Below are 14,548 nucleotides of genomic sequence, written 5' to 3' on the forward strand. Positions count from 1 at the left end.
TCTGTGCAATCTCCCCCTACCTTTGAGAGTTGCAAACTTGCTGTCGTCCGCGGATGTACGCGATTGACAGCGCGGGTCGCGAAGCGCGAGCAGGATCTGTCGTACGAGCTGCAAAAGTAACGATCTTAGCAAGCTAATACCAAAATAGAAAGTCAGGGGCACTATCGCCGTCCTGACGTAAGGGAAGCAGAGGCAGAGGCATCGTGCACATGCGCTCTTGCTATAAGCGCAAAGAGCAGGGGCAAGGCCACGAGCCCCTGCCGACATGCTGTCAGCCAACAACGGGGAGGCAGGGTTGCGCCTCTGCCTTATGAAGGCACGAGGAAGGCCGAGGCGTCGCCCTGCTTGCCAGAAGAGCAAAGAGACAGGGGACCAAGCCCCCACTCGTTAGTACAAAGGAGGAGGCAGGAGGCTTCGCCCCTGCCGGTCAAGCACGTAAACAAGCAGGGGGGAAAGCCCTTGCCTGACGCTCGAGAAGAGGGAGCAGGGAGAGGCTCGACCCCCTCCCCTGCCGTAACAGGTAGCAGGGAGGGGGTCGGCCCCCTCCCTTACCGTACTAGTAAGCAGGGAGGGGCTCGGCCCCTCCTGCATACTGCGAAGGCAGGGAGGGTCGAGCCCTCCCCTGCGAAGATCGAAGGCAGGGAGGGCTCGAGCCCCTCCCTACGATATACAGAGGCAGGGAGGGTCAGACCCTCCCCTACGCACCGAAATGGGGGAACTGAAAAAAGGGGGCAGGGGCCGATGGTCCCTGCTAGAACAGAAAAAGGGGCAGGGACCTTCGGCCCCTGCTAGCAAACTAAAAGGCAGGGGCCGATGGCCCCTGCTGGCACACTAAAAGGCAGGGGCCGATGGCCCCTGTTGGCACAACTAAAAGGGGCAGGGGCCAGAACAGCCAAAAGAGGCTGGTAAAAAGGGGTAGGGAGGAGGGGCTCGACCCTCCCCTGCCGGAGTGAGACGCAGGGAGCAGGGAGGGGAACTCGACCCCCTCCTCCGTAACAGCACATAGGGAGGGGCTCGACCCCTCCCCTGCTAACAGAGGCATCGGGAGGGGACTGGGCCCCTCCCTTGCAAAACCCATTGCAGGGAGGGGGCTCTGCCCCGCCCCTGGGGTTTTAAGGTAGCAAGGAGGGGGCTTTGCCCCTCCCTTGCGATTGAGGGAGGCGGCTCAGCCCCTCCCTGCGCAACAAAGAAGTGAGGGAGAAAGAGACGGGAGAAATAATGGGAAATAGGGGCGTACCTGGTGGTCGCCGACGGCGGCAACATCGACGTCGGAGGGAGGTCGCAGGTGGCGGCGGGTCGGCAACGCAGAGGAGCGAGAGAGATCGAGAGGCGGTGAGGGAGAGAGACAGCGAGGGAGGGGTTTCGTGAACCTCCCTCACCTCCCTTGCCTCGACCTTAAAAGGCACGGGAGAGACGGTCGGGGTGCCCGACCGCCTGTCCCCCCTTTGGATCCGGGTCGGGTCCAAAAATGGATCCGACCCGATCCAACAAATTTTTTTTTTGGTTTTTACACACACACACACACACATGCATGAGGGCCAGCTTTGTGCTATTGCAAAGTGCTTCTTGCAAGAAAACAGAGGTTAGGACTATTTGTGAAAATATCTCAAAAAAAGAGATAAGGTGTGCGATAAGCACAACACCACCAATGTGCACAAATGCACAAGAACACTTAGAACAAATGTACACGAAGGTACAATAAAGAAACTCAAATGCACAAAGGCATACAAAATATAAATAATTTTATTGAGAAGAATGGAGAACAAAAGCTCCAAGAAGTGAGTTTTACAAAGGGGGAACTCCCCTATTTATAAGAGGAAAAGGAGCCTTGGAGGGGCTCCACTAGCTGTTGGAGCCCCTTCAAGTTGACTTTGAGTCAACAAAAGAAAGAAATAAAAAATGAAAAGAAAAAAAAGTAAAAATAAAAAAAATATTACAACATATTCATAATTATGAAACGCAAAAGAAAGGGAAATGACTAAAATACCCTTGCAGATTTTACAAGAAAAAAGGAAACATATATATTTACATATATATATAAAGATAGATACATATAATATATACATAATGTATATATGTATATGTATCTCTCTTTATATATATATATATGTAAATATTTACATAAGAGAGATACATTTTAACACCCTCCCTCAAACTTAGGGCACAATGACCGAAAGTTTGCTAAGGAGAAATTTGAATCTTGGAGAGCAAAGCGCCTTGGTGAAGAAATCTGCCAACTGATATTCTGAAGTCACATAAGGAAGATCGATGACTTTTTGTAGATATGCCTCTCTGACATAATGACAGTCCATCTCAATATGCTTTGTCCGCTCATGAAAAGTGTGATTCTTAGCAATATAGATTGCACTCTTATTATCACAACACAACTTTGTGGGTTCTTGAATTGGAATTCCCATGTCTTGCAGCAACTGATGAATCAAGACAATCTCCATAGTTGTAGAAGCCATGGCTCGATATTCTGCTTCGGTGGACGATAGAGACACCTTATGTTGTTTCTTACATCTCCATGAGATCAGGGATTCACCTAAAAAAATGCAAAAGCCTGTAGTGGAGTGACGATTATTTTGATCACCTCTCCAATCAGAGTCAGTATATGCAATTAAATTTAACTCAGAAGATGAGGAAAGAAAAACTCCCTTGTTTAAAGTTCCCTTTATGTATCTGACAACTCAGAGAACGACACTCATATGAACGGATGTAGGAGCATGCTGAAATTGGCTTGCAGTATGCACGGCATGAGAGATGTCCGGCCTTGTGATGCTAAGATACATTAGAGATCCCACAAGTTGCCGGTAGGGGGTAGGATCCTCCAAAGGTTTCCCATCATCGATCTTCATTTTTGATCCCACAATTTCAGGGGTCTCACAGATTTTATCATCAATAATACCTGATCTGTCAAGAATCTCACAAGCAAGTTTAGTTTGAGACAAAAAATAGCCTCTATGAGAGTAGGCTACCTCGATACCAAGAAAGTAAGTCAGATACCCCAAGTATGACATTTCAAACCTTTTTTTTTAAAGTGGTTTTAATGTTTCTGATGCCCTTTATGTCACTACCTGTTATCAACATATCATCAACATACAACAGTAAAATCACAATTCCTGCATCAGACTTTTTGACGAACAGAGCAGTGTCAGTGTAGCATGAGGTAAAACCATTTTGAACCATCACATCATTAAATCGATCATACCAAGCCTTAGGGGCTTGTTTTAAACCATAAAGCGCTTTTTGCAAACGAAGGACTTTCCCCTTTGGTATGTTCATACCAGGAGGAGCATCCATGTAGACTTCTTCATTAAGGTCCCCATTTAGAAAGACATTTTTAACATCCATTTGGTAAATATTTCATTTTTTAATAGATGCAATGGTGATCAAACACCTTACAGTAACCATTCGTGCAACAGGAGCAAAGGTTTCTTCGTAATCGATGCCGTATTCTTGACTATATCCTTTTGCGACAAGACGGGCTTTATATCTTTCGAGAGTGCCATCAGTCTTGGTTTTGACTTTAAAAACCCATCTACATCCTATTGTTTTCTTTCCTTTTGGAAGACATTGAAAAACCCACGTTTTGGCTTTATTGAGGGCTCTAAGTTCGTTGTCCATGGCATCCCTCCACTCTATCATTTCCTTAGCTTCTTTAAAATTTTTAGGTTCTTGATATGAGTGAATGGCACTAAGACATGCCCTATGCTTTGGAGAAAAAGACTCATAGGATATAAATCTAGAAGGATTTTTCCTAGATCTTTCAGTTCTTCGAGAGTGGTTGGAAGATTCACTAAGGTCACTATATTTCTCTATTGCACTTCTAAAAGTGCTTTTATCTCTATGTGTATAAGTAATTGGTTCATTTATCATTTCTTCTTCATCATGAATGGTTTGAGGAATACTTTCACTTATATCCTCATTCTCATTCAATTCATCATCGCTAAAAAATCTTCATTTCTAGATAATAGTTCAAATAAAAAAGAGTAATCGGCATTATCTTCATGAGTTTTGTGTTCTTCAAAACCACTTATGTTTTCTAAAAATGTTATATTTCTTGAAACATATAGTTTATCATTTTTAATATCATAACACCTAAAACCTTTTTGTGTTTCCGAATATCCCAAAAACGCACAAGGAATAGCTTTGGGAGATAATTTATCATTCTTATCGGTGAGAACAAAACATTTACAACAAAAAATTCTTAACCTATTGTAATCGGGTTCTTTTTTATACAAGATTTCATATGGAGATATTTGATTCAAGTTTTTGGATGAAAGTCGGTTTATGAGATAAACCGATGCAAGAGTCGCTTCGGCCCAAAATCTTTTGGAATTTTTTGAGAAATGAACAAAGTTCTTGTAGTTTCAATTATGTGTCTATGTTTTCGTTCGGCCAACCCATTTTGTTGAGGAGTTTTGGGACAAGACCTTTGATGAACAATCCCATTATTTTCAATATAACTTTTGAAATCATTTGAGAGATATTCTCCCCCGGAATCGGTTCTAAGAATTTGTAATTTACTATTGAATTGATTTTGTATTAACATGTGAAAAACCTTAAAAGTAGAGAAAACCTCATGTTTATGTTTGAGGAAGTATATCCAACTATACCTTGAGAAATCATCCACATAAATAACATAATACGAAAAACCTCCCTTAGACACAACGGGTGACGGTCCCCAAACATCCGAATGCACAATTTCAAAAGGCTTAGTTGAAAACATAGTTCTTTGTCCAAAAGGTAAGCTTCTCATTTTATCAAGAATACAATCATTACAATTGAAATTGTCTTTACATAAAGTTTTAGCAAAATGTAAATAAGAAAGCTTGACAATATTTGGATGCCCAAGGCGTTTATGCCAAACATTTATATCTTTATGTTGGGCAACATCACAAAAAAAGGTTTTTGGAATTTGAAGAAATTCCATGAGATAAAGATCTCCCTTCCTAGAGCCTTCCCCAATCAACTTCCCGGACCGGTGATCTTGTATCCAACATTTATTTGATGAGAATTTGATATCACACTCATGATCCGATAGTTGAGAGATGAAAAGCAAATTTAAATTTAGTTTTGGTATAAATCTAACTTTAGGAATAGAAAAACCTTGTCTTTCAAAATCACCAATTCCTTTTATTTCAAGAGAAGCCCCATCCGCGGTGGAGACAAAAGAGGGTGACAAATTTTTTGTGTATTTAGAAAGTGCAAAAACATTTGGAGTCATATGAAAGGATGCACCCGAGTCTAAGAGCCAAAGAGTCTTACCGGGAGGAGAGAAGGTGGTCATGGCGGCTCCGGAAACGGATCCCTTGAGGAGTGGTTGAAGAGCTTCCATGATTTGATTGAGAGACAAAGTAGCATGGTTGGAAGTTGATGGACCTTCCTCCTTGGTTGATTGGAAAGTAGTAGACATAGCCACCATCTTCTTCCATTTAGGGCATACCGGTTTAATGTGACCCGGTTCTTTGCAAAAATGGCATATGATCTCACTATAATCTCTTCTTCCATAATGCCCACCATTTTCTGTTCCTCCTTGATTTTTGTTAAAATGAGGGGGTTTATAGGTTTTAACATTATTCCCCGGTCTTGAGACGGCATAAGCACCCTCATCCTCATCTTTAGAGGGAACGACCAACACACTTAGATTGGTTTTATTCATTCCCAATCTAGTTTCTTCTCCACTTAATTTGGTAAGCACATCTTCCAATGGAGGAGAAGAGAAAGAAGACAAGAGAGAGGATCTAGTTTGTTCAAACTCGGGTCTAAGCCCATTTAAAAAGTTAAAGAAATGATCCTCTTCTAATTGTTTGGCCCTCAATTTAATAGCCTCACCACTCCATTTAGGTTCTTGGAGAGCAAGCTCATCCCAAATAGTGGATAACTCGGCGAAATACTCTCTAACGGACATTTCTCCTTGTTGAAGGGTTAAAGCCTTCTTTTGTTGATAGTATTTATGGGACAAATCTCTTGAAGTATACATTCTTTCAAGATATTCTCATACTTGATATGCCTTTTTGAACTTTAGAATGTTGGCATTAATTTTGGTCTCAACCGAAGAGAAGAACCATGAGAGTATTTTGTAATTTTTCATTTCCCACTCTTCATGCTTCTTATTGTAATCTTCAAAAGCCTTTTCTCTTTCTTCTCCCTCAAGAACCTTGATCTCCCCTCTCTCAAGGATAGTAATTTTAGGTTCGGGTTCGGGAATAGTTCCTTGAACATATCCTCAAAGACCCTTTCCTTTTATATGGGCCTCCATATTCCCGGCCCATACATGATAATTCGTTCCATTTAATTTGAAGCCAAGAGAGAAGTGTGAATCCTTTTCGCCCATTAGAGAGGATACAAAGAGGAATAAATGCGTACCACAATGCGAATGAGTCCCTTCTTGATGTAGGAAGCTTCTAAAATATAGAATGAAGGACCGAGTCTTCACTCCAACCACCATAACTTAATGGCACGCTTTACGAGGTACTCCAACGAAGAGAGAAAAAAAGCACAATCTTCTTTTCCTTTAAGCCTAGCTCTGATACCATGTGAAAATATCTCAAAAAAGAGATAAGGTGTGCGATAAGCACACCACCACCAATGTGCACAAATGCACAAGAACACTTAGAACAAATGTACACGAAGGTATAATAAAGAAACTCAAATGCACAAAGGCATACAAAATATAAAGAATTTTATTGAGAAGAATGGAGAACAAAAGCTCCAAGAAGTGAGTTTTACAAAGGGGGAACTCTCCTATTTATAAGAGGAAAAGGAGCCTTGGAGGGGCTCCACTAGCTGTTGGAGCCCCTCCAACGGTTAGAATTCTAACCGTTGGAGAGGCTCAACAGCTAGTGTTGAGCCCCCTCCAAGTTGACTTTGAGTCAACAAAAGAAAGAAATAAAAAATGAAAAGAAAAAAAGTAAAAATACAAAAAATATTACAACATATTCATAATTATGAATATGCGCAAAAAGAAGGGAAATGACTAAAATACCCTTGCGGGTTTTACAAGAAAAAAGGAAACATATATATTTACATATATATAAAGATAGATACATATACATATATACATCATGTATATATGTATATGTATCTCTCTTTATATATATGTGTAAATATTTACATAAGAGAGATACATTTTAACACTATCATGGTTGGCATTCTTGGGACTCGATATCGGATCGGTCACATGCAACTCGGTGACTCGGGGGGAGTCAACTTGGTGACTCCAGTGAGTCATGGTTTTTATTTAATTTATTAAAATAAATGATGAATATGCAATTTGTAATATGAACTTATATGTATTATTGTTAAAATTAACATATAAATGTGTTTTTATTATATAATAATATTACATATAACTTGAAAAAATTATGTATGCATTTATGTGTATGGTATATATATATATATGTTATTTATGTAAATATATATTTTTATGACTACAAAAGCTAAGTATATTAAAATAGGACAAGCATGTATAAGTTCAAACTTTCAATGTTAATCAATTATAGAAAAGAGCACCCTATATTTATATGTAATAAATATGATAAAAAAGAGAAAAATCATTATTGGGAAAAAAGAAAAAGAGTAATATTTAGGCTTGTGATTGGCAAATGGAGTGGTGGATAGTTAAAGAAGCAAAAAAAAGGTCATGCCCAATTGGGTGGAGCGGACTACCTAAATCGTTATTTAGGCTTGTGATTGGCAAAAAGAGGCAAACAAAATGAAAACTACCTAAAAAATCGTAAACTACCTAAAAAATCGTGAACTACATGCAACCATAAAAGTAAATCCATTAAAGAAGGTTAAAAGGCATACTTAATTGGGTGCAGTGCCTAACATTTTAAAAGGCGATGGACTTCATTAACCTTAAATAGAAAATAAAACTTTCTTAAAAAATGTGAGTTACATGCAACCGAATAAGTGAAGTCACTAAAGAAGTTATGTTTAATTGGGTGAAGAGGCGGTGCATTAACTTATTAAAAAAGGTTAATTCATTAGTGAAAAACAAAAAAGGTAGATGAGACTTGGCTGACTCAGCCAAGACTAAAAACGCTCAGCCAACTTGGCCGAGTCACAAGTTGACTTGCTGAGTTTGCCAACTATGGGACTGATACCAATATGCCACCTAGGACTTTTATGATATGATAACAGACTAGGTATGGCCCTGTGTATGAGGGTGAGATAGACTTTGGATGTTAACAAGTAACCAACTCATATTACCCTTAGTGTTACTTGGTAGTGCTTTATTTTGGGTGACGCTAATAATGGGGCATTTCTATAACAAAAATGCAAAAGCAAAATGAATTTAGCATGTTTTACTTTTTTAAAACCAGTGATCTTTTTTCCAAGAAGTAGTTGCAGTTGTTGCATGTGTTTGTAATGAGATTAAGAAGTTCCCACATACCTCAAACAAGAGGCTAAAACAACTGACAATAGGTCTAAGCACAAGAGCCACTAAGGGCTCAAGAGAAGAACACTCAATCACGTAAAAAAACATTCTTTATTAGAACAAAATGCACAAAACATGCATAACAATACAAGGGATAAGGAGTCCCTGTTTATAGAGTACACACACACACACACACACACACACACACACACGCATATATATATATATATATATATATATATATATATATATATATATATATATATATATATATATATAGAGAGAGAGAGAGAGAGAGAGAGAGAGAGAGAGAGAGAGAGAGAGCTTTGTAGATGTTGGGAAGCTCCCAACAGCTACAAGTCCAATTACAATAATGCCCTTGGCCTAAACCTAAAATCCCCTAAGTAAATAAGAAAAGGAAAAATGAAAAGAAATAAAACACTAAAGGACAGTTCTGTCCCTAATTAATAGATTCCTGTTACAAGATGAAATTACAAAAATACCTCGAGGGTATTCCTATTACAATAATGAAAAATACATATATATGTACATATGAATACATATATACATATATATATAAATAAGAAATATATATATTCATCTATATATATATATATATATATATATATATATAGAGAGAGAGAGAGAGAGAGAGAGAGAGAGAGAGAGAGAGACCTGCTCACACGTTAGGTGCTAAGTGATAAGTTCTAAATGGGCTTTTCTACCCTTCTGGTGTTTTTTTTGCAGTTCTGACCCATTAAATGTGTTGGGCATGGTCGATTTATGAGGAATCCACACCTAGATCATGTGTTTTCGATGAAAAAAATGATATTTGGAGCCTCAAAAATTTACAAAAATTTTGGACCATTGATTTTTTGAACCTTATGAAAACCCACCCATGTATTGGAATCGAACGCTTCAAGAGCTGATCCCTATAAAATCAAGTACATAGATCACATCTGTATGGTTAGAATTGATAAATAAAATAAAAGAAGATTGAAAAACCCATTTAGCATGCTCATTTAGCACCTAACATGTGAGCAGCTACCAATCACTCTCTCTCTCTCTATATATATAGGATACATATATTCTAATAGTGTTATGAATTTATGAAGATGCCTTTGATGATGTCTTTCCAACAGTCCATTACTGTAGAAATTTATAGGATGCCCTAGTCTTTTGTGTAAATTTTCTATATCTTTCTTTTCCACAAAATTATAAAAATATTGTTTTGATAACTCAAGATTGTCCATTACATAGAGATCTCCTCTTCTATGGCCTTGCCCAATCGGCTTTTCGGACTGAAGATCCTGTATTAAACAATCATTAAATGAAAATAATACTTTGCAACCATGATCCGTAATATGTAAAAAAGATAAAAGATTTAAATTTAATTTTGGCACTACTCTAATATTTGGTATGTGAAACTTTGATTGTTTTTGAAAAATCCTAAAACTTTTGATTTTTAAAGACGTTCTATCGGCGGTTGAAAGCTAAGAATTATTTGGGTTAGAATAACATTCGGATAATATGAACTCATTTGAAGTCATATGAAAAGAGGTCACCATTTGTGGATACGACCGCTCTCGAGAAGGAAGAGACTTGAGTTTTGAACATTGGTTGTAGCGCCTCCATTAGTTGAGCCAAGGATAGTGATCCGATGCATTTGGAGTCATCTACATCATTCCTTTCAACCGAAGCAACTCTCTTATCATCTCGATGATCCTCTTTCTTACTTTTGGGACAAAAAGGCTTGATGTGTCCCGGTTCATAACAATGATAGCATATGATTTGGCCACCCTTTTTGTACTCATGATCACCTCTTTTGTCACTTCTTTCATAGTTGTTGGGGATTCTTCCATTTTCATTCTTTATAAAATGAGGAGGTTTGTAACTCCTAGTATGATTACCGGGCTTTGGCATAACAAGCACGGTTTCTTCATTCTTTGAGGCGGATGACTTCTTTAATCTATTTTCTTCCATAGTCAATTCTTCAAGAGTTTCGACTATTGATGGCACACCTCCTCTATAAAGGAGAGCAGACTTAGTTCCCTCAAATTCTGGCCTAAGCCCATTCACAAATTGGTAAAAATGTTCCGTTTTGATTTGATTTTCACGGAGTTCTACATCTTGAGGGCAATGTCATTTTTGCTCGAGAAGAGTCAATTCATCCTAAAGGAGAGAGAGTGCATTGTAATATTCTCTAATACTCATCTCTTCTTGAGTCATAGTTCTCACCTTATTTTGAATATTACATATGTGGCAATATCCTTAAAGACTATACATGTCTTTAAGATATTTCCATGCGTCATTAGCGAAATCAAATTTCACTAAACTGGAACATTTATGAATATCCACGCTATTGATGAGCCATCCAATTATCTTGGAATGACCCATCCTTCATTCTTTCTATTTTCTCTCATAATCGAAAACGACTTAAGACATTTCCTCTCCTTGAAGAGCCACTTCTTTTCCATTCTCAATTTTGGTTAGAATGATTTTGGGTTCTTTTTTGGTACCGTCCAAACCCCATGAGCCTTTTTCCCATATTTTGTGCTTTATTATGGATGCCCACATCACATAGTTTGTATCATTTAGGCGTACGGGAATGAAGACGATTACTTCCCTTTCATTCTCCATTCTTTTACAACAAAAAAAAGAGAGGTAGAGAGAGGAAAGTGAGAAAGAATGAGTGGAAAAGAAATACAAGGTTTGCTTGAGAGGTGATGCGCTTCCCGATGCAACGATTCATTGTTTTCTTCAAGCTCACAATCCTCCTCCTTTTGATGCTTATCAAGCTTTGATACCATGTAATGAGATGGACTAAATCCAAGATTGATTGAATCATCCAAACCACCCTCACAAGGGTCAAAAATATATATATATATATATATATATATATATATATATATATATATATATATTATTGTGTGGAGGAACTCTCCAAAAGAGATAACAAATGCAAGGCCTTAATGGCCTATTTATACATGAGCAAGAGAGGGGGCAGCTCCAACAGCTATATGGAGCTGTCCCCTCAGTCTGAAAAAGCTGACAACAGCAAAAAAAATAAATACAAAAACCAAAGAAAATAAAAAAGGAGAATAGTCAGCCCCTAATGGGCTGACGCCTATTACAAGAAAAGACCGAAATACCCTGATGGGTATTTCGGTTTACATAGAATATAAATACATATATGATATGTATATACATATATGTATATACATATGCGTATATGTATATCTTAACACTTCCCACTCGTTTCCTTCATGTTTCTTTTTTCGTTTCTTACACACTTCCACAATCGCTTCCAAAACGAATCCCATTTACGGCTTCATATTACTTTTTGACACTTGCTTCTAAAACGAATCCCATTTACGGCTTCATATTACTTTTTGACACTTGCTTCTAAAACGAATCCCATTTACTGCTTCATACTACTTTTTGATACTCGCTTCTCTGCTTTTGCTTCACACATTGCTTCCTGTATCCGTTTCGCTTCCTAGTGAGCAGTGACTATGGTTGGGGGTGAGCAGTGTTGTGAAAAGCGTTGAGGCGTAGCGACGCGCTCCACCAAAAACCGAGGCGAGGCGTAAAGCATAAGCCTCAATTTTTTTTTTGAAAACTTTAAAAAAATATCTAAAAATACAAATAAATAAAGAAATGCTTTATTGATGAAATAACAACCAATAAGAAATAGAAAATCTCAAATAAGTACTAAAAAATATGAGATTAACATATAAAAGTAACTAAAAATTGATTACATAACTGAAAAATATATGAGATTAACCAAAAAAAGTTAAAATATACTAAGAAACTGATTACATAGCTGAAATAACTGGAAAATATATGAGATTAACCTACAAAAGTTAAAATATATGAGATTATTCTAAAAAATATGAGATTAACATATAAAAGTAACTAAAAAAATGATTACATAACTGGAAAATATATGAGATTAACCAACAAAAGATAAAATATACTAAGAAACCGATTACATAACTGGAAAATATATGAGATTAACCAACAAAAGTTAAAATATATGAGATTAACATATAAAAATAACTAAAAAACTGATTACATAACCGGAAAATATATGAGATTAACCAACAAAAGTTAAAATATACTAAGAAACTGATTACATAACTGAAATAACTGGAAAATATATGAGATTAACCTATAAAAGTTAAAATATATGAGATTATTCTAAAAAATATGAGATTAACATATAAAAGTAACTAAAAACTGATTACATAACTGGAAAATATATGAGTTTAACCAAAAAAAGATAAAATATACTAAGAAACTGATTACATAACTGAAATAACTGGAAAATATATGAGATTAACCTACAAAAGTTAAAATATATGAGATTATTCTAAAAAATATGAGATTAACATATAAAAGTAACTAAAAAACTGATTAGATAACTGGAAAATATATGAGATTAACCAACAAAAGTTAAAATATATCAAGAAACTAATTACATAACTGAAAAAACTGAAAAATATACCAGATTAACCAACAAAAGTTAAAATACAGTAATATACTACGAAACTGATTACATAACTGAAATAACTAGAAAATATATGAGATTAACCTACAAAAATCTTGTTGATTATGCCTCAGAAATCTTGTTGTAAATATTTTTTTTTTGCGCCTCAAGCTTGGGCCTTGAGGCATGCCTTTTGCGCCTCAAGGTGCGTTTTTTATAACACTGGGGGTGAGCTTTCATACCAAGGTTTGCCTCAAGTCAACATCGAGTGCCCACTGAAGTATGGTCAGATTTAGCAACTCTATGATATGAATGACACATGCCCCTAGTTTTCTGGTTTTGTAAATGCTGCCAAATTTCAATAGCTTCTGATATTGGTTTGACTTGAAACGTAATATGAAGCACATGTAGAACATCCCCTATGTAATTGGCCTAAACCATTGAGAAGATGGAAGTTTTGGAACTTCAACGATCTAGATTCTGCATTCTACAACTGGGATTTATAATGCACACACACAAACACACATGCTGGCAGAATCTAAAGATCAAAGTCATGGATTTAGTTCCTCCAACTATACAAAAGCAGTAGTATTTTGAGGATTAAAAAAGATAACAGAGTTTGAAAACAAAGGGTGCACTGTGCTTAGCACACCAGATATATAATGTTTTGTTAGAACATAGTTCAGATATGTAGCTCATGATGAATCTTTTTCTGTCTAAATGTACTTAGACCATTCTCTGCTTATGTTTTCAATACTGTAACCTTTGCTTGTTTGCATAATTGTGCAGCATTGATGTTGTATCGTCAGAATTTGAAGGACAGTCTGCAGTTAACAGGCAGAGGATGGTATACAAAGCCATATGGGAGGAACTACAAAGCACTGTTCATGCTGTGGATCAGATGACTACACGGACTCCAGAGGAAGCTGCATCCAGTGGGTAATTGCCATGGTGAGGAAGAGGATGACTTGAACAGACTCCTCTCTTTCTTGATCACATTTTATTTCCAAATATCCAAGTTTGTATTGTATTCCTTCTAATATGTCACACACTTGAGCATAATTAAATAATCAATTATCATGTGAAACTCGCTCGAGTAGCTTCAGTCAGCACTTCATTGGCGTTGCTTGACAACTCCTTTTACCAAATCTAAGTTGAACTTATTCCCCACTCAGATAGGCCCCTTATTTCATTAAGGGTACATTTGGAAGTGAGAAAGATGTAGGAAAAGTGAAGGTAGGAAAGAAGAATGTACTATTTTTTTACCATTCCAAATGAGAATTTTTTTCTGAGAGTTTTTCTAAAAAGTATAATTTTTTTATAAGAGACATTTCTCCACTTGGGAGGTAGAGGAATGTTTCCTACCAAAGATTTTTTTTGCATTTGGAGCTCTCTCTCTCTCTCTCTCTCTCTGGGAAGGACCAAGGGTCGATGAAGACGAAAAGAGACATGCCGGGGTTTGACGCTGCTCTACACCGAATTTCATCTCTTGGTTGTGCCCCTGCTTGAGAATGTGGCATGGTGTAGTGTTTTGGATTGTGGGTGTTCATTTTTCTTATGATTCTGTATGTTCTATGTGGGTTATGTAAATGTACAAGCGTTTGTTGATCAGACGGCCTACAAAGATGGGGGAGACGGAGGAGGCGTTGCGGCCATCATCGCCTGCT

At 37.4% G+C, this 14,548-nt stretch overlaps 1 protein-coding gene across 1 annotated transcript in view; it reads left to right on the forward strand.

Annotated features, from left to right (window-relative positions):
- The window catches only part of LOC149822485 (BolA-like family protein), a 36,165-nt gene extending 22,152 nt beyond the window's left edge, over positions 1 to 14,013 (forward strand). The window contains exon 3 of the mRNA XM_089981569.1: positions 13,671 to 14,013. Coding sequence (XP_089837695.1) covers positions 13,671 to 13,824 — 154 coding nt within the window. The 3' untranslated portion in view covers positions 13,825 to 14,013. The remainder of the gene's footprint in view (positions 1 to 13,670) is intronic.
- Positions 14,014 to 14,548: the final 535 nt, after the last annotated feature.

Source organism: Nuphar pumila, chromosome 11, assembly GCF_984573655.1.
Source record: "Nuphar pumila chromosome 11, dmNupPumi1.hap1.1, whole genome shotgun sequence".
NCBI classification, from domain to species: domain Eukaryota; kingdom Viridiplantae; phylum Streptophyta; class Magnoliopsida; order Nymphaeales; family Nymphaeaceae; genus Nuphar; species Nuphar pumila.